The 25,020-nt window shown below is 45.3% G+C and overlaps 1 protein-coding gene across 2 annotated transcripts in view; it reads left to right on the top strand.

The window, feature by feature from the left end:
* The window catches only part of NEDD4 (NEDD4 E3 ubiquitin protein ligase), a 1,992,497-nt gene that overhangs the window by 138,010 nt on the left and 1,829,467 nt on the right, over positions 1-25,020 (top strand). For both annotated transcript variants that reach the window (XM_086958341.1, XM_086958342.1), the window contains exon 3: positions 20,727-20,805. In XM_086958341.1, coding sequence (XP_086814467.1) covers positions 20,727-20,805 — 79 coding nt within the window. The remainder of the gene's footprint in view (positions 1-20,726; positions 20,806-25,020) is intronic.

Here is a 25,020-nt window from a genome sequence, read left to right as displayed (position 1 = left end):
ATAAACACTTTGGGAACAGGACCAGATTTAGGAACCAAAAGCACTGCTGGCAAAAATGCTCGAACCAATCCACCACTTTTCTATGCTTGCTCGATATTTCTTTCCTTCCATCCATCCACTCTCTCTCTCTAGTACTCTCCACTTCCTTCTCTGATGATATCATCCCAACAGCCCTATCTCTTTCTTAAAACCCCTGTACATGCTGCAATTAACCTCAAGAAGTTGGGGAAAATGTCAGTCACCAGGAGCGGCCCTAGAATTTGAAAATAGACCACTTTCTATACTGCGCCTGATTGCAAAGTATTGAGTTGTAGAACTAATAAAAAGTGTTATTTTCAAAGTTTTACACAATACCTCTCCAAAAATTCCCTGATAAACTGTCTCTATATTCCTCTAAATTTAGCATGTTCTATTGCTTGTAAAGCTACTCTGTTTTCTGGATCCATTCAAACTTTACCACTTTGCGATCCGAATAAATGAATGGGTGCAGTATATTTAGGGCCAACTAATAATAAAAACAGGCAAATTCCACAAAGTCTAAAAACTATTTTAAGATGTGTTGTGAAATTTGGTTAACTTTTTTTTGCATTTTAATCCTGATAGTTGTTGAATTACTGCATTTGAAATGTCCCATAGATCACCGAACACTTCTGCCTCGCAATACTATCAAATACCTAAGGTTTTCCATTGAAGGGAGAAACAGATAAGCCTCTTCTAGCTGGCTAGATTCAGATTAAAAGTGTGGAAAGATTCACATTCGATACCTGTTACTCACTTAGCACCCAATCAAGTTCTTCCCCAAATAAATACCACCAAAGATTGAAAAGTTCATTGAAAAAGTATCATACCTAGGAAAACTGGCAGTTGTTAGGAAACTATTTGTGGACAACATATTTCCCATTGCTCCAGCTCTCATAGAAGATATTTTATTCCATAAAATGAAAACTATCTGTTGGCTAAATTCTCACCTAAGGGACCTTCAGTTTTACTCAGGCCTAACTCCCCCACTGTAGAAGATTACTTCAAGTGGGTCGTATATGATAGTGATGAAGGTGGAATTATCTAATGAACCTATTTAAGAGTTCAAATTGCACCACTTCGGGTTTAAAAAAATCGTACAATGAGGATTAGTCTAACCCCCCACCTGTCCTTTAATAAAAGACTCTGGCTTTCTAAAATGCGCAAGATCTAATATTGTCCATGATCTATCCAGTAGATGTGAAATGACGCTGAGCTCGGTCCCTGAGACAAGCCTTTGACCAAAGGTCCTTCCTTCTTTGACCATAACACTGGAACAGTGCAATTTTGAGAATGAAGTAAAAGTGCCTGCTACTGATAAGAAACTTATTTATTCTGCTATCTAAGGAAGAACTCTGGATAATAACCCTTGTTTACTTGTTGCAGTCAAAACAATGTGCTATTAGTGAAAGAAGATACCAACACTGTAAAAAAAAAAGCTAAATAAATAAGGCAATTTGAAACGGATCTTATCAAGAGCATGACCAGCAGTTTCTCTGGCCTTGATGCTGTAGATGTGTGACTCCGATTTCCTTAATGCAGGTTGTGTCCATGTCCCCATTGCTACCTCGTTGTCTATTCCAGTAAAGCATAGAGTGTGAACTTATTTGCACATGGAATGTTGCAAATCTGACATCAAGGTTGCAAGAACTCAACTGGTGTAAGTAGAGCAGTGTGTACTTGGCTGTAACACCTGCTCGCCATTGCCATCCTAATTGTTCTTGCAATACCTCCCCACCGAGGCTTACCTGCTTATCGTCTAGGGTAGCCCATTAGAACATACGTTTTAATCTCTAGGAACTGTGGGCCCATAATGAAGAACCCATATACTGTGGGATTGACACGATAAATGAAATTCTACTAAAGGCAGTACAGCATAAGAACTAAAAGACAACTGTGGCAAAATACTGTCAATAGCTGCAGAACAGTAAAACCGGGAATGAGCCATAACTGACCACTAATTTACATATCCTACAACTCCGGAGCTGCACGTGGCGGGAGCGGAACTATCGTTGGACCCGGCAGCGGGAGGCGCCGCAGGCTATGGCCATGTCTTTGGGACCAAGATCTGTCACCTATGGGTACAAGCATGTGATGGGACCGGGATGAGGTGCTCACACTCTTCTAACTGACTCCTACACCCACCGCCACCAGAAGGCTTCACCTAGTGGTTTGAAGGTGGCGTTCTGACTACATTACTGTTTGGTTCATAAGTTTGAACGGTTAGCGGTTGCGCTGCTGCTCTTGGGTTGGGAGGTTGGGATTTTTCAAGTTTACGTGAGCACTCAAGCAACAAGGCATAATGGTAATAAATTATGGCAGGCAACACAGGATACTAGGCTCACATGGCAGATACAAGTATAGGTCCTAGAGGGTTGAAGTTCCTCACATGGAACGTTAGGGGCATGGGCTCACCAGCAAAACGCTACAATATACTCCGCTATATTAGGCGCAGGGGGCCACAGGTGGTCATGCTTCAGGAAACCTACCTGACACACGAGAAAGGACAGTGCCTCAGGTGTTGGCGGAGGGGCCAGCTATATGCCACATCATATTCTGCCTTTTCCAGAGGGGCCCTAGTGCGGGTGTGCCCGGGAGTCCCCTTTGACGCACTGCTCACCTTAATTGATCCCGATGGCAGGTATGTGTTGATTAAGGGACGGCTGGGAGATCACGGTGGGCAGTATCTATGCCCTAACAAGGAGCAACAACAGTTTTCTTTGTAAACTCTCCGGCCCGCTTGCAAAGATAGCCAGTGGAGGTCAGACCGGAACTTGTGAACGAACTCCAGCTATGGGACACTGAGATCCATGCGCTTGAGACTGGACTGGGGCCTTCGGCATTTACACACACACAACTCTACCAGGCCAAGAGCACCTATAACAAGACGCTTGACAGATTGGGGACTCTGGACCATAAGGAATACCGAAAGCAACAACACATTGAGGGTGGGAAGTCAAGTAGACTACTAGCTTGGCTCATTCAAACAGAGACTAGGGGATCCCCCATAACTAAATTGCAGACTGGGGATGGCACCATAACTTACTCGCCTACAACAATAAACGCATGCTTCCTATGCTACTATGAGTCCCTTTATGAGTGCGCGCCGGTCGTACTAGAGAACCGAATACATGACTGCCTAGAGGGAACCCTGCTACGGTCCGTTAACGCTGCAGCCCAAAAAGATTTAGGAGGTGCTATAGGCATCCACGAAATCAGAACTGTGATTAAAGACCCTGCAAGGGGGATATAGATGTGATCCTTCAGACGGCTAAGACTACGGCCCCATTGGTAGTTGAGAACGCGACCCTGCTGTTCTTCCCAGACTTCACCCAAACGGTGCAAAAGCAGTGGCAGGGATTCTTGGCGATCAAAAAGAAACTGAGAGACAAGGGTATAAAGTACCCCATGATGTTTCCGGCCCGCCTTTGTGTAGAGCTCAATGGAAAAGCCTGGTTCATCGACAACCCTGAAGTGGCAGCGGATTGGTTGGATAATGTCCAAATGCCGGGCTCCTGGTCGCAAGATCTGGCGGAGGCCGATGAACAATGACTTCGTAAATGCGGGACCGTAATGGGGCAATTCTAAGTAGTACGTAGTTGTAGGTGTGAAGGGGGCATATATTCGTATTCTCTGCCTAATAGAGCCTAGCTGGGTTATTTTAGTTTCGAAAAGTGCAGGGTGGCTATGATATGTCAGGAGGAGGGGAAGGGGATGGCGGACCTGCTAGAAGGTCCTCCTCTGTTTTCTACCTTTTAGTTATCTGTAGATTAGGTTGGGGGCGACAGGCACACTGCTAGTTGGGGATAAGCGTACGCTACATGCAGGGGTGCAGGGAGGGGAGCAGGGAGGGGATCTGTGGGTTTTCTACTTTGTGTGTTTTTGAAATTCAGGCTATTGCTTGCTTTTATATTGAGCGGATTATGTGTGGGTTTTTTTTTATTGTTTTTGTATGTTTGGTTTTAGTGGAGTTTGTTCTTATTGTCTTTTTCATGCATCAGGTGACTTAGACGAGATGTACTACCTTTTTTTAAAAAAAAATTTTTATTTCTTTATTCGCAAATAGGTTCTCCACTCAGTAACATATGTAGCACATATACAAATGTTTTGTCACAAAATTAAGTGCATTATATCACAATAATTCGCATGGAGTGGTATTAAATACAATGCTGCATCTTTTAAGTTTCAAAATTTTCCCCCCCTTAAAAACAAATCAAGAAAAATTTCACTGTAACGTATTAGAGTGTCTGAACCGATATACATAAAAATAAAGAATACCAAATACATAAAACCCACAAGTAAGCGTGCAAGCAGGGGAGAGTATAAGAGAGCCTTTCTGCCGGTACATCAAATGCAGAATCACAATACCATCACCCAGGCGGTGTAAGCAATTTCACGGTTTGTGTCAAGCCAGGACGCATTGAGTTCGGGGCCTGCAAGGACCAGCGGCCTCATAAATACCAAACACATCACAGATAACCTCAAGAACAGCCATCCGTCCCGATGCCTACAATCACTGTGTCAATGCATGCAGTAGACAAGTAACCAGCATCATGTCAATGGAGTATTTCGTCACAGTGCAACCAGTATAACATTCTAGCCCACCCCTTCTTGTACTATGGAGTTAATCACCTTTACCTGCTGTTCTTGCGTGAGTTTCTCGATGTATGTGCGGTATGGCCCCCAAATGTCAAGCGGCCGGGAGGCTACAGGGATCTGTTCGGAGTATTCCACACTGTTCACATTGCAGTGCGACATGCTGCGGAGCCAAGCCTGCGCACTGGGAGCCCGCCTGGCTCCCCATAGCAATGCGACCTCTCTCTTTGCCAGTAGCAAGCCAATGGCAGCCAGCTTGCGTGTAGGACGTGGGAAATTGACAACATAGCCAAGCAGAGCCACCTCAGGAGTGGGCATCAACTCCAGATCCAACATATCCCCCAACATTCGGTGCACCTGAAGCCAATAGACATGTAATCGCGGACATGTCCAGGATAGATGGGCAAAATCAGCCTGCGGCACCCGGCACTTAGGACAACCATGTGGTCTATTTGGGTCTATCTTGTGAGCTAGAACAGGGGTGTAATACATACGTCTCAGGAATTTAAAATGTATACGTTTATGCCTACTATTCAAAGACACGTGCCTAGTGACCGCACAGCACGCTGCCCACTGGTCGTCGGTAATTGGGTTACCCAGATTCCTTTCCCATGCAGCGCGTACTGCTGTATCCTGCGAAGGAAGAGCGGCAAGACATAACTTATATAGTTTAGAGACTACATGTGATCCCGTCTGACTCTGTATCATGAATGTGAGTATCGCAGCTTCCTCAGGGGGGAGTGGGAATGTGCTGAATCCTGTTCGGAGCATGGATCTAAGTCTGGTCAGTGTGAAAGAGTCCATGAAGGTACGGTCAGTAAAGCGCTGATCTTCCGTTACGGAGCAAACATGTCCCTCCGGGAAAAGATCCCCAATAGTGTCTAATGGAATTTGGATAGTGTGCGCTACACCACTTTTTCGTTGGTGATGGGAAGCCAGTAGGAATTGGGCAGAGGAAGGGCGGGAGAGTAGAGTGTGTCAATGTGTAGCAATCTGCGTAATTTATCCCAAGCCCAGCACGTGGTGGACACAGTTTGTATGTCTAGCGGGTCCCGGGGAAAGCCTTTGGGGAGGAGTGTCCTAAGAGGTACTGGCAGCACAAGGTCCGCCTCTGGTTTTAAATGTATAATTCTGGCATCTGGATGGAACCAGTAATAGGCATATGAGGCCTGTGCGACTAAATAATACAGGTAAAAATCGGGCACGCCGAATCCGCCACGCTCATAAGGGAGCGTCAAGGGGTGCCATGACACCAGAGGGTTCCTGCCGCCCCATACCAACTTCAACAACAATGTTCGAAGTTGCGTGAAAAAAATCTTGGTAAGGGGTATCGGTATATTGTTGAATAAGTACAAAAACCGTGGAAGCACGATCATCTTTATTATGGCGATCCGGCCCGCCATAGATAGAGGGAGGCGAAGCCATCGCTCCATGTGATCTTCTAAAAAATCAAGAGCGCGCCCATAATTTAAGCGGACAATTGACAGTGTCGAGGTGAACATGAATCCCCAAATATTTAACAGAGTCCGTATTCCGTTCCAAAGGAAAGGCGCAAGTCCATTCTGAGGTGGAGGGAGTGAGCGGGAAAATGACCGATTTGTGCCAATTTATGCGGAGGCCTGAATATTGTCCAAAAGGGGCGATCTCCAACAACAGTGACTCTAGATTTGTCTGTGGCATATGGACATACAGGATCGTGTCGTCTGCATAAAGCGAGACGAGGAGAGGACCAGTACGAGACTGAAGCCCTCTGTGCAAATGTTTCTCCTGAAAATGCCGCACCAAAGGGTCCATCGCTAGGATGAACAGCAGCGATGATAATGGGCAGCCTTGTCGGGTGCCTCTCGATAGAGAAAAACTGTCCATGATGGTGCCGTTCAGACGTATTCATGCAGTAGGTGCGGTATATAATAACTCAACAGTAGCCACAAACATCTCAGGCATCCCCATTCGCCTCATGATCGACAAAAAAAAGGGCCACTCCAGAGTGTCAAACGCTTTTCCTGCGTCAAGAAACACAGCTGCAGCAGGAAGAGATGGATCCATCCTGTGTATCACAGAGAACAACGTCCTCAAATTGAAAGAGGTGGATCTATGAGGGACAAATCCAGACTGCGCCGGGGAAATAATGGAAGAGCGATAAGCGCATCGCAAGAACCTTGGCAAGAATCTTATAGTCCAGATTCAATAGGGACAGTGGCCTGTAGGAGCCACAAGAAGAAGGGTCGCGTCCTGGTTTTTGGAGAAGCACAATTACCGCCTCTCTAAGCGTTGGAGTCAGCATCTCGGTCTCTAGGGCCTCCGCATAGACCTCGACCAGTCTTGGCACCAGTTCCTCATTATACTCCTTGTAAAAGTCAGCGGAAAAACCATCTAGTCCCGGCGCCGAAGAGCTCTTCAAGGAATCAATGGCTTCCACTATAGAGTCTGGGGTGATTGGAGAAGCAAGAAATTCCTGCATATACTTCTCAAGATACACCATGGCAATCTCATTTAAGTAGGAACCAGAGTTGCGCTGTTCGCCTGTAAGGGTCGACGTGTAAAGAGTTTGGTGGTATGACAAAAAGGTGCTGCATACAGCAGTAGTGGAGTGATGTCGGGAGCCCTGAGTGTCTACTATGTCTGTGATGTAAGCCGCCTGTCGAGGGGGGGCGGAGCAGTTGTGCAAGAAGCTTCCCTGGTCTGTCTCCCTCCCCGTACTGACGCGCCGTGTGATATTTACCCATGAATTTCAGCTCTCTGTCAGCGGTATCCCTGAATTCCAATAGCAACTCCAGTCGTTTGGCCTCTTTCGACTGACGGGTCCCCAGACACCGCCCAGTCAATCCTAGCAATGTCTTTTTCAAGACGGGTTAGAGTGGCCCGAATCTCTCTTAGGGCACCCACATGTTTATCGATACACACCCCACAAATGGTGGCTTTGAATCCCTCCCACAACGTGGCCCAGGTGCTCACAGAACCTGTATTTATTTCAAGGTACTCAGGTTCAGGTTTTCAAGTCTTTATTTCGATTTGATAAATCATAAAAGACACATTGTAACACACTTTAAAAGATATAAGTTATATAATTTTTCAAAAACTAGTCCATGTACAGATATGTTTGTCATTAATTAAAATCTCACTACAACGACATCTAAATTCAGATATATAAAGAGAGCAATACATCACTGAACAAGGGCTACATTCAAATAAACTAAACTAAGGTAAACCATACAGTACTAACCAACCCAAAATAAATTATTTAAAGAAGAATTTAAAAAGATATTAAACATCTTAGATAAGAAACCTGATACAGTCATGAAAATTGACAATTACATTATAAACAATAACATTTAATAGAACACCATTCCATATATAAAGTGCAAGAAGTGCAGTCGTATGTTTTGCAGTGGAAAAGGTGTGCAGCCTTATGGATGGGTATTAGAGGGCTCTATCAAACTTGTCAGATGTTTTGACCTAATAATCCAAGCCCACCCCAGATATTTGGCTAGACTCACTACAAACACCTCGGAGGTGTTAGTCTTTAGCGCCCAAATGGCCTCTGCAGATTTTCTAAAAGGTAGACGCTGGAACAGCGGTTTTAGCCATTTGGTTCGCGGCGCCAGGTAGCTAGGGCAGGCAAATAGAAAGTGGCCCTCTGATTCCTTCTGCCCCGAGCAACCTTTGCAGAGATCTGAAACACCAGTGGACCATTTATTTATAAAGATGTTCAACGGCAAAGCTCCTACCCGGAACTGGTGATAGAGTTTCTTGTCCAGCGGTTTGGTGATAACGTCCCAGTAAAGCTCACGGGACGGGTCCAACTTAAAGGTGAGGAACCTACCAGTCAGGCTGGTAGAGCTGGAAACTGAGACTCGTATTTGACGGAGCGAAGCCCAATACAATGCTTTAAACTCTTGTTTAGAGGGAAAGGCACTAGTTGAAGGAGCTATCCAAAGTTGTTCTAACCCCATATCCACCAAGATGGTTTTTACCGCTTGGAGCCAAGGAATTTTCCCAGAACCTCCAATTGACCTGACTTCTGCTAATAGCGCTGCGGATCTCTTCCTTAAAAACCGGGTCTAGGAGGGCCCTTCCTGGAAATCGCCACTGCCTCTCATATCCACCCTGTCTAGGAATGAGCAGGTTCAGTACAATGGGGGAGTGGTCCGAAAAAGTTTGCGGTAGAGTGGAAAGGGTATCCACCCATCCAGCGACACCAGGGGAAAGCAACCAAAATCTATTCTAGTGCTAGTTCCGTGGAACCCAGAATGGTGTGTAAACTCTGGAGCATTGGCGTGCATCCTGGCCTCTATGTCTATCAGGGAGAAGTGAGAGCAAATCTCGGCGAGCACATGTCTGGATCGGGCTTTGGAGTCCGGGGAGGTGGAAGTACTATCCCTGTCTGGGTTCAGCACCACATTAAAATCGCCCCCCATCACTAACAGTTCTATGTCAGAATTAAGCAGCGTCAGTTGAAGCTCCTGAAAAAAGGCGGGGGAATCAACATTAGTCCCGTAAACTCCCACCATGGCGATCTTGTACCCCATCAACTCTCCAGTCAGTAACACGTATCTACCTTCCCTGTCAGTGACACTTCCAGTTAGCACAAATGGAACACGCTTATGTACAAAAATTGCAACGCCCCTAGCATAACTGCTAAAATTAGAAAGAATTCTGTGTGTACCCCAACTCCTGGCCACCGAGATGTCAGCCAGCTGTGCCAAGTGCGTCTCCTGAAGAAAAAGGACATCCACCCTGTGTCGTGCTGCATAGTTCAATACCTGTTTGCGTTTCCGTGTGGTATTCAAGCCCCGAACATTCCAAGACATCAATGTAAGTCTGGACGGGCCAGACTGCCTTCCTATCCTGGCCATCGCACAAAACCAATAACACTTTCCAGTAGCAATGGTCCCAGCATTTCGCTCCCAACCTCCCCGCAATCACACAAACAAAAATATGTCCCATTAAGCGTTTTGGCCACGCGGTCTTCAACGTCCGAAACCCTGGATTCCACCACATCCAGGCGTCTGTCATGGGCCAGCACCCTGGAGCCCATATCCGCAAGTTTTTGCTCAAGGGTGTCAAAGCGCTTAACAAGGGCCTTGAAGCCCGCGCGCATTTCACCCATCATGGTGGCAACCATAGCAGCGGCATCTCCCCCCTCCGGCGTGCATGCCGCCCCGGCAGTGGTACTGGGCGGAGGGTCCGCCGCCAATAGAGAAGTTTTATCAAAACTCAGTTTCCTCTGGTTGGGATCTCTCTTCCCCATGGCAGAGCCCAAGGAAAGCGCAGTACTATAAAAAGCGCGATGCGAGAATATATCTCGTGTGTGGCAGGCAACCAGGTGGAGTACAGCCAGGATTCAAGCCCAGGTTTTTGTGTGTAAGCGTAGGACCAGATTGTTATAGCGCGCAGTTTTATACCGGGCCACGCAGTACAATAATAGGGGAAGAAGCGCTTCCGACCACGCGTCCATCTGCAGAGCACCACTTGCTGCGTTCACCCGTCAGGGACCCGGCATGAAGGGGGCAGCCGTCTGTGGAGCAGGTCACTAGAATGGAGCACAGCATTTCAGCAAGAAATGGCAGTGTATAACGTGGGCATCACCACAGCCTGCACAGTCACCAACATTGCAGGAGCACAGGGGGGAAATGCACAGTCTCTCCGTGTGTCGCTAGGGCGGGGCCGCAAATGATCCCAGAGAGGCCTCCCCGGAGCCCCACCACCAACGCCCACAGCCCCCTCCCACCGCCAAGCGAGCACCTCTGTCCGCCACGCCAGCCCCACCGCGAGCCTCCAAATCGAGGCCCCGGCTCCAGAGCTCGCCCAGGCCAGAAAAAGCTCCGACCTCGCCCCAGAGCCAGGAGCCCCCACCCGAAGGCCCACGGAGCACCCTCATCGAACGCGAGAGCCCGCAGGCGGAGCAACGAGGGCCCGCAGGGTCAGCGGCGCAGCCCAGAGCGGCACTCACCCGAAATCCGGCGCAGAAAGGGAAAGATGATGCCGAGCCCCACCGGCCTCCGCTCCCCTCCGCCGAAGCGTCCGCACCAGACACATGCTGGATTTACCTCTGGATCCAGGGGAGTGGGGATATTGGTAAGAAATTCCTTCCCGCTGACAATTCAAGCCACTTGGACGGACAGCCGTGGAAGGTATATTGGGATCTCTGGGTTGTGGGAAGGAAGGACGGTGACGATGCCTGAGTTACACTCAAATGACCTAGGTAAAATTACAGATCTGCAACAGATAGTAGAGGAGTTCTCGTCCTACTATAGCCTAGTTTATACGGCGGCAAATACATACACAGAGACTGAGAACGCAAGCATGCTGCAGGATATCCGTATGCCCGACTCTGTCGGAGGAAGACTGGCAATTTCACGACCGATGAGGTGGCGCAGGCAATCAGGGGGGTAAACTCCGGGCAGGCCACCGGCCCAAACGGAATCCCCGTAGAGCTATATAAACCGAATGCCGATAAATTGGCACCTTTTCTGCGAGATATGTTTCTTCAGAGCAAGGGAGAAGGTCAGCTCCCATATGATAAGCGTATAGCTAATATAGTTGTCATTCATAAAGAGGGTAAACCACGGACGGAGTGCTCCTCCTACCGACCAATCTCACTGCTAAATGCAGCGCCCACGATACTGGCAAAATTGTTGGCTACCAGACTAGTGAAGGTCATTACGGCATTGATCAATCCGGACCAGTCTGGATTCATGCCCCGCTGTGACACAGCACTAAATATACGGAGACTGCGCGGGATTCTGGCCAGTGCATCACATATACACGAGCCAGCGGTTCTCTTGTCGCTAGATGCCACTATGGCCTTTGACGGAGTCGAATGGCCCTATTTGTTTGCAGTCTTGAGTAAATTGGGCCTTGGTCCAGAATTTGTTGGGTGGATCCGCCTCTTGTACTCATGCCCCCTAACTAGAGTTGTGGTGAACAATCACAAGTCCGCGGATTTCCCTCTGGGATGTGGAACGAGACAGGGATGCCCTCTCTCCCGTTTACTGTTTGCACTGGCGCTCGAGCCGCTGGCGGCATGGGTGCGATAGGACAGGACGATTAGAGGACTAAGATGGACACCAGATTGGGAGGACAAAATATCGCTATACGCGGATGATATCCTGCTTTATCTTACTACCACCCGGGACTCACTGATTACTTTTCCTAGACATCCTGTCCATATTCGGGAGATACTCGGGCTTTGCCATTAACTGGATGAAGTCGGTCCTCTTCGTGATTAGCGGGGACCCACCTGACATCCCGAGCTACTGTCCCCTCCGGGCTTTAGATATCTAGGAATTTTTATGACCATGGACCTGAAGCTACGATACAATAATAATCTGAGGCCCCTGTTGGCTCGACTCCGCCGGGATGTGGAGAGATGGAAGGAGTTGCCGCCGGGATGTGGAGAGATGGTAGGAGTTGCCGCTCTCCCTGTCTGGACGCGCTACTCTGTTCAAAATGATGGCGCTCCCCCGGTTTGTGCTTCAGAATGCCATGGATCCGGTGCCTCCCTCATATTTCAAAGACTCCTCTTCAGAGACGACTCCTCTGGGAAGGAAGACCACGTATTGCTTTTTCACATTGCCCTGGTATGATGGGGGAATTGGTTTGCCTGATCTCCGTAAATACTACTGGGCCTCCCAACAAGCGACGATTAATCATGCGATTTATGGGTCACCCCTGGACCCCGGGTATGCAATGGACCGCGTCCAGATGCCTGGACATGATTATATGAGAGCCCTCTATACTAAATCGGGTAAGATTTCCCTCATTGGACCGGCTGCCCACGCAGTTCGGGTGTGGCATATAGTCAACCGATACCTCAAGTGGGATGTGAGAATCACGCAGGTCACTCCTCTGTGGAGCTCTGAGGACTTAGGCAATTTGTGGAAAACAAATGTCTTTGACCGATGGGACCTCATCTGGATTTCAAGAGTTAAAGATGTGTGGGGGAAAGATGGGATCCTTTCGTTTGAGACTGTAAAACAGCTATCAGCTAAGCGAGAGCGAGAGATACAGGTATCTTCAGATAAGGCATGCCTTACTGACAAATATTCCTCGGGCACTACACCTCCTGAGGCTTCCCCGCTGGAAGATCGAGTACTAGACGGACATCTCCCCACTAAAACCATCTCACTGATCTACAGAAAACTGATTATTCACATGGAGGATCCACTAGCGACACTTAGAGAGCAATGGAGTGCAGACGGTTTAGTCATAGATAATGAAGATTGGAGGAAGGCGGTGTCATCCCCTGAAACAGTGGCCATCCAGATGACATTACGACTAGTGCAATTGAAGATTCTACACTGGTCCTACATGACTGGGACTCGATTGGTGCAAATGGGTTTGGCTGAAGATGGGAGGTGTAGGAGATGATGTGGAGAGATTGGAATATTTATGCATGTATTAGGGACTGTTCAGAGGTACAGCTCTTTTGGGTGAAGATACATGAGAAGTTCCGAGAGGTACTTGGGGTGGAGGTGCAGATGGAGACTCAACGCTGTATTTTGAATGTCTGGGAGCCCTCGGACCTCACAACACATGGGAAACAATGGGTGACACTCGCATGTATGATCGCTAAGCGTAACATCGCGCAACTATGCGGTGCTACTCAGGCGCCTCAACTTGGGAAATGAATTGGAGATCTTGACTCGAGTATGTTCAGGGAGAGATCGGTATATGTGGCTTGGGGTCGCCATGGAAAATGGGGAAAAATTTGGGGCGCATGGAATAGTTATAGAGGTGATATTTGTGCCCCTCCAACTGTGCAAAATGATGTTGTAGCGCTGGAATCTCCATGACCCTGAAGGAAATTCGTTGTATCCATTGTGATGGTTGGTAATGTAAAAGTGATTATTGTAAACTTATCGATGGTAACCTGATGCTTATTATTTATTTATTTTCTTGTTTGTTAATAAAAAGATTTTTTTACCCCAGGCCCGGATGGCCTTCCAGACGAATTTTATGCGACCTACACTGACCAAATTGCGCCCCATCTTGTTAACTTATATGCAGACTCGTTGGACTGTGGTCACTTGCCAGCAACCACTAGGGAGGCCCTGGTAGTGTCCATTCCTAAGACTAAAGAGGAGGCCCCTAAAGTCATGGAATTTAGACCACTATCCTTGCTAAACTTGGATTTTTAAATATTGAGTAAAATATTAGCTAATAGATTACTCCCTCATATGTGCACGCTGGTCCACACAGACGGGAATGGGTTTATCCCCACCAGATCCACATCAGGCAGCCTTCGAAGACTGTATTATGCGCTATTTCACCGAGACCTCTAGAATTACCCAAATGCAGTGGTTATGGCTGTTGACCTCGAAAAAGCCTTTGATTCCCTGCGCTGGGACTTCCTGATAAAGGGAATGCATACCATACAACTGGGTGAGGGTTGGATCAGGTGGGTTGGACTACTCTACACTCTCCCATTGGCTAGGGTTAAGACGGGCGGCACCATTTCAAACTCCTACGAGATTTATAGAGGAACCAGGCAGGGATGTACCCTGTCATCCCTGTTGTACGCACTGGCTATGGAGCCATTGGCTGAGCAGTTCAGGGCAGAGTGTGCCCATCTTGGCTTGAGACTGGATGGGAGGGAATTCATAATATCCCTTTACGCAGATGACATCCTTATATACCAGCGGAATGGTGAGGAGGGGATAACAGACGCAATAGATATCTTAAATACCTACCATGTTAAGATACTTGTTTTCACCTTAGACCCTGTAGTCCCCTGTCCCCAGGCACTCCTGTTGGGCATTAAATGGTCCCCACGATCTTTCGGATACCTGGATATCCAAATATTCCACAACCAACCAAAGGAATTCTCAAGGCCCTGAAGAGAATCCCCTACGATTTCAGTGGGATTCGAAAACGCGTAGGCCCCACCTTACCAGTGTACTAAAGCTTCTGGGCATCGAATTATTTGAACCCTGAGCTTATTGTTGTACATACCATATAACATTAATCTTAATAAGTTCGAAACGATCCTCTAGAAATATAAGAATGTACTCACAAAACCGCTAGCCTAAATGGTTTTGAAAATATTTGTAGACTATGGTATTTGTTTCACTGTTTTCCTTTAAATCTTTTTTCCTCCCCAAGTATGCATACATGTTGTTGTGGTCTGTGATATGCCTTAATCTTGAATGAATGGTTGAATGTTTGGTCAATATCCTCATGTCCCACGTGTTTATTGTAAATATTTTGTGTATCAAGAATCAAAAGTTGAGATAAATGTTGCAAATATTTTGAAAAAATACTATCAAGTAGTAATCCCCATTTCTGATTTTTTGCTCAGGTTTCTGGTGGGTATTAGTTTTTTGTAATTATGTATATCAGTACTGGCACCTCTGTTTTGTTGGTTAAGTATTTGACACAGTTGACCATGACACTCTGAAACAAAGAATTTATAAAGCTGGCATAGAGGGAACTGCTCTAGACTGGATCGCGTCCTACCTTCGAAACAGAACTAATGTCATCCATACCTCACCTTTCTCGTCCAAACCGTACTCCACAAAAGCAGGGGTCCCTCAAGGTTCTATCACTTCGCCCATGCTTTTCAACATCTACATGAAGTCCTTGCCAGTACTGATTAATAAATTTCACCTCACGCGCTATAACTATGCAGATGACACGCAAATACTCCTTCAACTAGAATGCCCCAGAGACATTGGAAAATCATCAATTTTCAGCTATCTCAGAGCCGTGGATCAGTGGATGACTTGGAACCATCTCAAATTGAATGCTTCAAAAACTGAAATACTCACATGTGGCGATTGGAAACATTACAACCCGCTTGCTGTATGACCTGATGAACTAGGATCACTGCCTAAAGTATCAAAGGAAGTAAGAAACCTCGGAATGAACATGGACTCCAAGCTGTCAATGAATGCCCAAGTGGATAAACTAGCAAGATCAAGCTTTGCTGGTATACAAACGCTGCAACAAATTTTCCCTCATTTGGGATTTCCACACAAGGTCCGAGCTACCATCTCCCTTGTTCTGTCCAAACTCAATTACGCCAATAGTATCTACCACGGATAACCTTTAACAACCATGAAAAGACTACAACGAATTCAGAACTCGGCTGCTAGACTACTCTTGCATATCAAACCGCGAGACCACATCTCCCCTGCCTTGAAAGCGCTGCATTGGTTACCGGTTGCCAGAAGATCCACGTTCAAGCTGCTTTGTATCACCCACAAAGCAATACATGGAATAGGACCACTCTTCATCAGGAATAAAATCACCAAACACATTCAACAAAGAACCTCCTCTCTAAAGGAGCATCTCGCCTCAGAATCTCACCATACAAGAAAAAAAACATGGTTGGCACATCCTTCTCTGTTCAAGCAGCCAAACTATGGAACTCTTTACCCCCCAACATAAGGTCCACCTACAACCACCTTATCTTCAGAAAACTACTCAAGATTTGGCTATTCCACCACATAAGCACCATACGTAAACAGAAATTTACAGCATATCCCTCTGTATATAAGCATGTGTTTTCACTATAGCTATGTACCTATCTTTGTGTATTACTTTGTATAAACATGTAAAATAATATTATGTAAAGTGAAAAAATAATAAATAAATAAAAATCATCTTTGGTCTACATGTACACACTTCCATTGTGAATCTATGTACCTTTCATCTACTTGGATCTGTGTGTGTTACTCTTCTCCTGAAAAAGCTTATCCAATGCACTACCCTATTTCTCATCCTGTGCCTCTACCAATCTCTTTAATCTACAGATGCTTACCTCCTTTATGTATCTATATACTTTCAATATACTTATGGATCTATATATTTATCACTTTCAGAGATGCCTGCGTAGGAGCTTGTTTTTATTTTTTTTACCCTATTTCTCAGCCTATACATCGCTCAATATATCTTCTAGCTCAACCTTCTCACTCATCTCAAACTTATTTCTACTACTCCCTCCAATGCACTACCCTATCTCTCCTCCTATACATCCTCTAGATCCACTCTCTCATTTATCCCAAACTCCATACCACTACTATGATCTCCCAAAAAGAAAATTCTTCACTCTTTTATCCCTCCACTATCCTTTTCAATCAAAATTAACAGACTAACATGTTCACTTCTCAAATTCCATATTCAACTATACTAATATACTACCCAAATAACTGAATAACATATCCACTACTCAAATTACTTCATATTTATACTATACTAATTTTCAACACTAATCCTTTATGCGTTCCGGAGTGGCGTGCTACTTGCCAGAAAAGCGCATCAACACCCATCAGGGGAACAAGTGCTATATAAATGCAAATCTTTCTTCCCCTTTTATCCCTCTGCTATTCTTCTCAATCCAAGTAACTGACTAATATTCACCACTGAAATTACTTCATATTTCACCATATTAATTCGCCACTGACTTTATAGGCTTCCTGAATAGCGTGCGTCAACAAGCGCTAAATAAATACAAACCTTTGTCCTCCTCTATCCTTCTGCTATCATTCCAAATCCAAATAACTGACTAACCTATCCACCACTTAAAATGTACTTGCATGTTTCACTATACTAATTCAACACTAATCCTCTATGGGTCCCGGAGTAGCGTGCTACTCGCCGAAAAAGCGCTTTGACGCCTCGTATGGGGTAGTAAGCGCTATATAAAAGCAATTACAATACAATGGGAAGAGGATGTTATAGCTTGGGCGGAAGAAAAAGCACCGATAGAGGAGGATAGTAGAGGGATAAGACGCCGCCCTATAGCTGACTTGTGGTCGGAAGTAGTGAAAGAATGGGTGGCAAGAGACGTGGCTGAGAGCTATGGTTCTGCTGTTGCATCCCAACGCACAACAAACAAATGAAACTAATTTATAGCCAGACCCTGCACATGGACAGAAATTATTGACCCTGCTAAGAGAACACTAGTAGATCTCTGAACTCCATTGACGAATATAGAATGTACCCAGAGCTTACCTGCCATCAGTCTGATCCAACTAAGATACACATAGCCTGATTCCTGCTCATAGATGCCCTTGTTGTTAATAAGATTTGTAATGTAAATGTTTTATACACATGATTGACAGCTAGAATATAACATGTGGCTCATGCTGGCCTGACTTAACCCTCGCCCCTGTATGATATTTCGGTAAAATCTGTTGGCTTTGAAAGATGCAGAAACACACGATCAATGTATGTTCTTCCATGTAATCCTTTCCTTTTTTTTCCTTCTGTCCCTATCTGCTTCTATGCCCTTGAACTTGCCAACCGACAAATGCTTGCAATTTTGATGAAAAGTACTTGGCTATCACTTGTAATAACTGTGTAAAATCAATAAATAGATTTTTTTTTTTTAAATGACCTCTAATTTCACCCCTTGCAGTCATAAGAACGTGCTCATATTTGGTGAAGACGACAGACAACACGACAACAGGTTAAGACAAGTGCTGGCGAGGTTCAGGGAACAGGGCCTACCGGTGAAGAGAGAAAAATGCAGGATTAGGTGTGAGGAGCTTGATGATTTGGGACACAAGATAACGTCGAGAGGCATTCAGCCTAAAGCGGAGCTCCAGGACACCATAATCGGTTTGGCCCCACCAAACAACAAGGAAGAAATCAAATCATTCATGGGCATGCTGGAGTTCTACAGCAAGTTTGTGCAGAATTTTGCAAGCAGGACGTACGCCATACACCAACTACTGAAAAGGGACGTGAAGTTCGTGTGGAATGAAGAATGCTAGAGGGAGTTCGATGAGATGAAGAAAGCCCTAGCAGGAGCCCCTAGCCTGAAAGCGTTTATACCAAATAGGAGAACGGTTATAACGAGGTATGCACGATCACCCAAGGAGCTGTAGGTGAGGTAAATTGGAAAGAAGCGCTAAGAAACGATGACATGTTGATGAAGGTGATTGAGAAGGTAAAGGGTAACTGGAATCACCAAGACAAACAGAATGACGCCCTACGACCGTTCTGGATGGTCAGGGGCGAACTATCCATCTCCGATGACTGTGTCTGTTCCGTGGCACAAGGCTGATCTCTCCCAGCGTGTTAAGAGAATATCTTATCGATCTTGCCCACAAGGGACACTTGGGTATCACCAAAACCAAGCAGAGAATGCGGGAAGACTACTGGTGGCCAAACATGGACAGCATGATTGAGAGAAAAGTCAGGGACTGTATACCATGCACCACGAGTGACAAAGTCCTGAAACAATACACACCTCCCATGCAATGCAGACCACCACCGGTGGGGCCTTGGGAAGAAGTGGCAATGGACATAATAGGGCTGCTCGCAGGTGAACTTCGCACGCCCTACATCCTGGTGTTCGTGGACCTGTATTCCAGGTAGCCAGAGGTGAAGATAGTGTCTGAAATAACCACAAAAGCGGTCATTGAGTTCCTGCAAGAACGGTTTCTCCGGGAAGGTCTACCAAGTAGTCTCCTGACGGACAATGGGGTACAGCTTTGCTCGAAAGAGATGGGGGAATTTCTTGAGAACAATGGGATTATGCACAAACGTTGCGCACTGTACCGCCCGGAGACTAACGGAATGGTAGAAACATTCAATAAAACGCTCAAAGAAGGCATCCAACTGGCAAGAACCAATGGTCTGAACTGGAAAGAGGAGATGGGAAAACGTCTAGAGGCGTATTGCCTAACTCCTCACCAGACAACGGGGATCACCCCCTTCGAACTACTCAGAGCTAGGAAGCCTAACACGAAGCTATCACCAGGTTGGATGGGGTGGCAGAAGGGGTGGACAGGGCACACTAGAGAAACTCAAGGGCTGGATAAGCAGCACAATGCCATGATAGAGAGGAAAGAAAGGTTTGACAGGCTACACTCGGTGAAAGAGGTTGGGTTCAAGGTAGGGGACACAGTGAGAATCAGAGCACTTACAGGCAGAGTGCATTGGTCTGAATTCACTAACCCAACGAAGATTGTAAAACTGTTCAAAAATGCGGCAAAGACCCAGGAGGGGAAGATATGGAATCTAGGAAGGGTGGCTAAATGCCACCTCCCTCCCGAGGTCATTGATGAAGAGGTCATGGGTGAGGTGCCGACCTGGGGGGAAGGGAGCCTACCCGCCAGGGTGTGTTGTGGAGAACCTCATGCCTCACGCAGAAGTAGTCAGAGAGTGGTGAGGCGCCCCAAACATCTGGATCAATATGTGACTATGTAATTGCTCCCCATGTTGGTGTTTTGTTTCCTAATTGCATGTGTTAAGGTTTGTAGGGTAGGGGGATGTGTGGTATCTTCCGATCTGCTGGGACTGCCACTACGATGGTCACCCCTGCCCTTTGCACCACCTTGGAACGCGCTGCAGTGACATCACTTAGAATGTCACTGTAGAGAGCGTTCCAAGGCGAGCGCCGGGCGACTCTTGACGGGACGTTGGAGGCGAGCCAGCTGTGGCTGGGGTTTATATCTGTATTGCTATCTTATTGAATAAACCAACCTGTTTATCCTTCACCCGTGACTCCGCATCGGTCATTTCCACACTCTTGTTTTCAGAATTAGTTGTTATATGGTCTGCAGACATCAGTTGTTTATAGGACTTAAACTGGACATGTGAAATTCAAGATTTTACTCCATAAATCGCGTTATGAACCACACACAACATTTTGTGCTTGAAACATTCTTGCATCCACAGCCAAATGCAAGGAGGCCTGGGCCAGGAGACATGGTGAGATATATTTAGCTTGAATGAGAATTAGGCCACATTTTTTTAAAATAAGCGTTAGTTCTTTAAGTGCTGTCTTAGGTCAAATGTAGTTAATGTGATGCAAGGAGTGTGGTCACTGTATGTGGAAAAGATACAACATTTCAAATTCTCTTAGCAAATTGAAGCTAACAAAAGAAGACTGGTTTGCTATTATTCTCGATATTTATTTCTAGATTTTCTATTAGAGACATAGAGACTGTTGGTGGTTGCAGTTCAGAGATGCCTGCGTAGGAGCTTGTTTTTATTTTTTTTTATTGAAATATTCTAGTGATGTAAATAAATAAACATATCCATAAAAAACTCACTTTGACTGTTTTGAGTAAGTAGGGACATACTTTACAGCAAATCTGCAACCATTTTTATTTTGCTTACAATGCTGTTATTTTATGTTATTTCGTCAATAGTGATCCATACGTGAAACTGACAGTATATGATCCAGGGAATGGCGTCCTTACGAGTGTTCAGACGAAAACCATTAGAAAGGTAAATACAAGGAATTAATGCATTGCTTTTCACTGTTCTTAACATTTTTCAGAATTAGTAGATGGTTTAGTTGGAGGGGAAAAGATTAGGGTGCAAAATTTTCCCTTTTGTTCTAGGAACTTTAAATGTGGCTACATCTCAATGCTGTCTATCTCATTCTTTTGCTTCCAAAGTAGTAGACTCTTCCCAATTCCTTTCTTTCGTTATTCTTTGGAAAAATCCTAGACTTTAAGTGTACAGAGATGTAGTGTCTTTGCCATCCATGTGGATATTAACACTGGATGTGTTTTTTAAAAAAAAACATATGCGGTATTAAATTATATGGATTGATATGGCTCATACTACCTAAGGATGCTCATTACCAGGGAATACCTATATACTGGTTATAAATGATGTAAGACCATTAAGTGATTTTATATTGCCTACTCACCTTTTGACTAACATGGCAAGTTGGGATATGGTGCCTATTTCTTTCCGCGTTGGGTATCTAGTCGTGGAAAATATGTGATTTCAAATGGATTTTTTTTTTTCAACAACGTAATGACACAAATACAGACAATGAATTATAGACTCCATAGCACAATGATATTGGTTGGAATATGTTCATTATGGTATAATACTGGACTACGGTGGCGCTGGTTTATGAAGTGAGTATTGATATAGTCTGTTTCCTATTTTTAATGTTATTTATATGATCATGTGTCTGTGGACTCTGGGTTCTTTTGTACTAATATTTTGGGTTCCAAATGAAATGCCCGAAGCGATACAATACTGGACCGAGATGGTGCTGAATAAGTTAGTGAGTACGGACATAGTCCGTCTATTATTTTCAAGCTCCTATCGCGGTCATGTGACAACACGGTATGAAATGACACTTCAAGATGGTGCAGATGAAGCATGCCATTCCTCGTGAGGAGTACTCTCCTTGGAGCTATATGGAGATACAGGTTAGATAATGTTTAAGTTGGGACTGGTATGGATGATATGGATACGATTGTAAGTGTGTATAAACCAATGGTTGGTTTGAACCTGTGTGCATTAGTCTACTCTAATATGATTGACAAATCCACCTCGGAATCGAAATATAAGGTAATGTGACCCGCAGTACTTATAAACTGACAATGTCGACAAGATTACACAAGTTGACATGGCACTATTATGACTTGCTGTTGATTTCTGGTTGTATATTAGGGAATATTGAACCGGGATGTAAGGTGATGTGACACGAAGTGTTTACATATTGATAATGTCGACAAGAGTTCACATGTTGACATGAGACTTGAAATATTAATTGAATTAGTTAGATTTTTTACAAACAGTATATGGTCAAATTGGAATGCAGGATTGACAGGAAATAAATGTGTGGCTGTCACAAACGTTAAGTATTATGCATAAAAACAAGTGTGAGGTGTGTGCTGTAGATTCACATGCCTTGCATACTCCTGCCATCTAGTGTTGGTTCTGGATATTTGCAAGTTGTTTTTCTTACAGAAAGTGTTTCCAGTCACAAAGTAAGGTGAATCCTCCTTTCGGTGATGGTGCGCATGGGCATCTACTCCATGATATATATAAAGAGATCGTCACACATTATATCATTATATTGAATTTTCATATGTAATTACAGCGTGTAGATTATATTAGAAACTCAGTGTTCTTCTGTCAAAAAGCAGAGAAAGATGATATTTGGGCCATCCTTGAATAAAGAGTCACTCCTGAGGAGACATAGTTGAAGAGAAGTGTGGGTTTCCCAGTAAAAACCTAAGGAGGCTGAATATCAAATTGCTCACGTGTGATGAGTAATTCACCACTGTCACCAGAAACTGAGGAAAGCACTTCAAAACATCTGGTAATGGTGCACAAAGGACCCGTTATGAGGTAATTCCTGAGGAAGCAGGAAGCATACATGCCAACATTTCTGGAGAGCAAAGTGGGAGATTTAAAAAAAAAATCGTGAGAATGGGACTTTGAATCGGGTTACTGGCATGTATGGGCTTTGGAAGTGGCTGCTTCAGGATCGGACATTTGAAACGCAAATGTATGTTTTTTTCTTACCTTTCAGAAGCATGGAGCATAATGGCAGGCATAGAGAGGGTGATGCAAGGGTTGGGCACTGGCCTGGCCGGTTGTTGGCAGTGCATGCACCCCCCACCCCCTTGTGGCAGCCCGGGCTGAAACAGCTCTCCCCCCCTCCCATCCAGTACTTCGCAGGTCTTTAAAACACGATTCCCTTGTTAATGAGGCTTTGTTGGTTTTTCACCCCTTCTAGAACCCCTGCATCGCCACTCTTTATTGGAAGAATAAGCACTTTACACAATACCACAATAACAATATTGGGTTTTTGCTTGTAGGAATCGGGAGGCGGAAGACTAGCCTTCAAATCGGTAGTCTCACGCCTGAATCGGGAGGGTTGGCATGTCTGCAGGAAGACTGAGACGCGTGCGGCGCATAAGCAAAATGGCCGCGTTTTTGTGAGGAGAAAATCACAGCCGCAGCGCTGGTAGTCTTGAAAGCATACCTGAGAGATATCTTAATGAAGAAAGGTTCCCGCTATATCCAGGAGCTGAAACCCCTAGCAGGAGAAGAAAGGTAAGGCAGGAAAAGGCTTCTAAAAAAGACTAAGCTCTTTGCTCGTAACAGAGCTCAGTAGTCTGCCGCCATCTTGCCTCGGCGCATAAGACACAGCCACATCTTATTGATAAACTAAACACTTAATTCCATTGGATAATTGTAGACAACTGTGTATCGGCTAGAAGATACCTTTAATTTCTGTTTTTTGGCTTGCAATTATCACTACCACCTGCTTGCTGGCCCTCATAGTGTGACGATCGAAATAGGTGCTTGGTAACAACGAATTGATTAAGTCTGTAGATAGGTTCTTGTTAGTGTAATGGTTGGTGCAGTTGAAGCATGTGCTTATTTGTGCTATTTATTCCTCATCACTGGAGGTGAATAAATGCACAAAGGAGCCGCCCAGAAAGCATGTACTCTCCGTCAACTCACCTTTATCTGGATCCAGATAAACATCATGTGCTCAAGATAATCTTTGGAAATAAGATAGGAGATCCAAATCCTTCTTTAAACTATTTTGACGCACATGGTGTTTTCTGGTCAAAGTAGAATGAGCGTGGTGGGGGGGGGGGGGGGAGGGGGGAAACAGTAGCACTGACCAGGCATCATTCCAACACCACATTACTTTTGAAGTTGCACACTATTGGATCAGAATATTGGTAAGGCAGTTCAAATCACTATTTTCAGAGTTTTCTTTTGGTGGAACAAGCAGTCCATGTGACTCGGGTCTTCTGTACCTTTATATTCGATGTCCATCTTGTGAGTGAAGCTCCCATTGGAATCTGGGCATAGAAGGGTTCCAGAGCTGTGGTCAGCAGGTTGTTTCAACAGTGGCAAAAGGCTCTGTGCTGTACAGTATGAAAAGAGTAATCTTGGTGACAATGTGTGTTCTGCGCATCGAGAACTGGACCTGCAAAGATGCTGACACAAAGGGACAAGCATGTAACTAGCAGGGAGAGAGAACAAGTGGTCAATCTGTCGTTAGTCACAAATGGCAACAGCCGCATTAGAGAACAAGGAGTTGTCCCACCGGATCATAATTGTATACATAGTTGGATCTTGTGGCTCAGTGGACTAATGAGTCTACTGCAGGGGCCTGTGTTCGACCTCATGGTCACAGGTTCAAATCCCGGCAGGTCCACTCAGCCTTTCATCCAACTGAGGTCGATAAAATGAGTACCATTGAGTTGGGTAACAACAAACAACTGTTATTCAGCGCCAAGATACCCGTAGTGGTGAACGTGCGCTTTACAAATACACGTTATGTAATTGTTAGATTGTTTTTTTCCGCCATTGGGTTCGGATGTCTATTGCTGCGCTCCGGTTCGAAACCGTTCTTCGGTTCCCCTCGGTGAGCAATCCACTCTACCCTCAACTGTATTGTTTCCGTACGCGATCCCCTGTTCTCCGCATATCGAATCGCTCGACAAATTCGCCGTTTTCGATCGAAAGCCTTGTGGACGGCCGTTAGCCGTGTCGATCCAGCCTTCTGCCGATGGAACGGACTCCATTCAAATTCTGTCCTGAGTGCCACGCCAAATATCCTCGCACAGACCTACATCAAGTTCGTAACTTGTACTTCTCCCCGGAGCACAAGGAGGAAGACTGCTACACTTATAAATCGTTTCCATCCAAGAAGACTATGTG

This window comes from Lissotriton vulgaris, chromosome 2_1 (assembly GCF_964263255.1).
Source record: "Lissotriton vulgaris chromosome 2_1, aLisVul1.2, whole genome shotgun sequence".
NCBI classification, from domain to species: Eukaryota; Metazoa; Chordata; class Amphibia; order Caudata; family Salamandridae; genus Lissotriton; species Lissotriton vulgaris.
The sequence above is the reverse complement of the archived record's forward strand: the minus strand, read 5'-3'. Positions and strand labels throughout refer to the sequence as shown.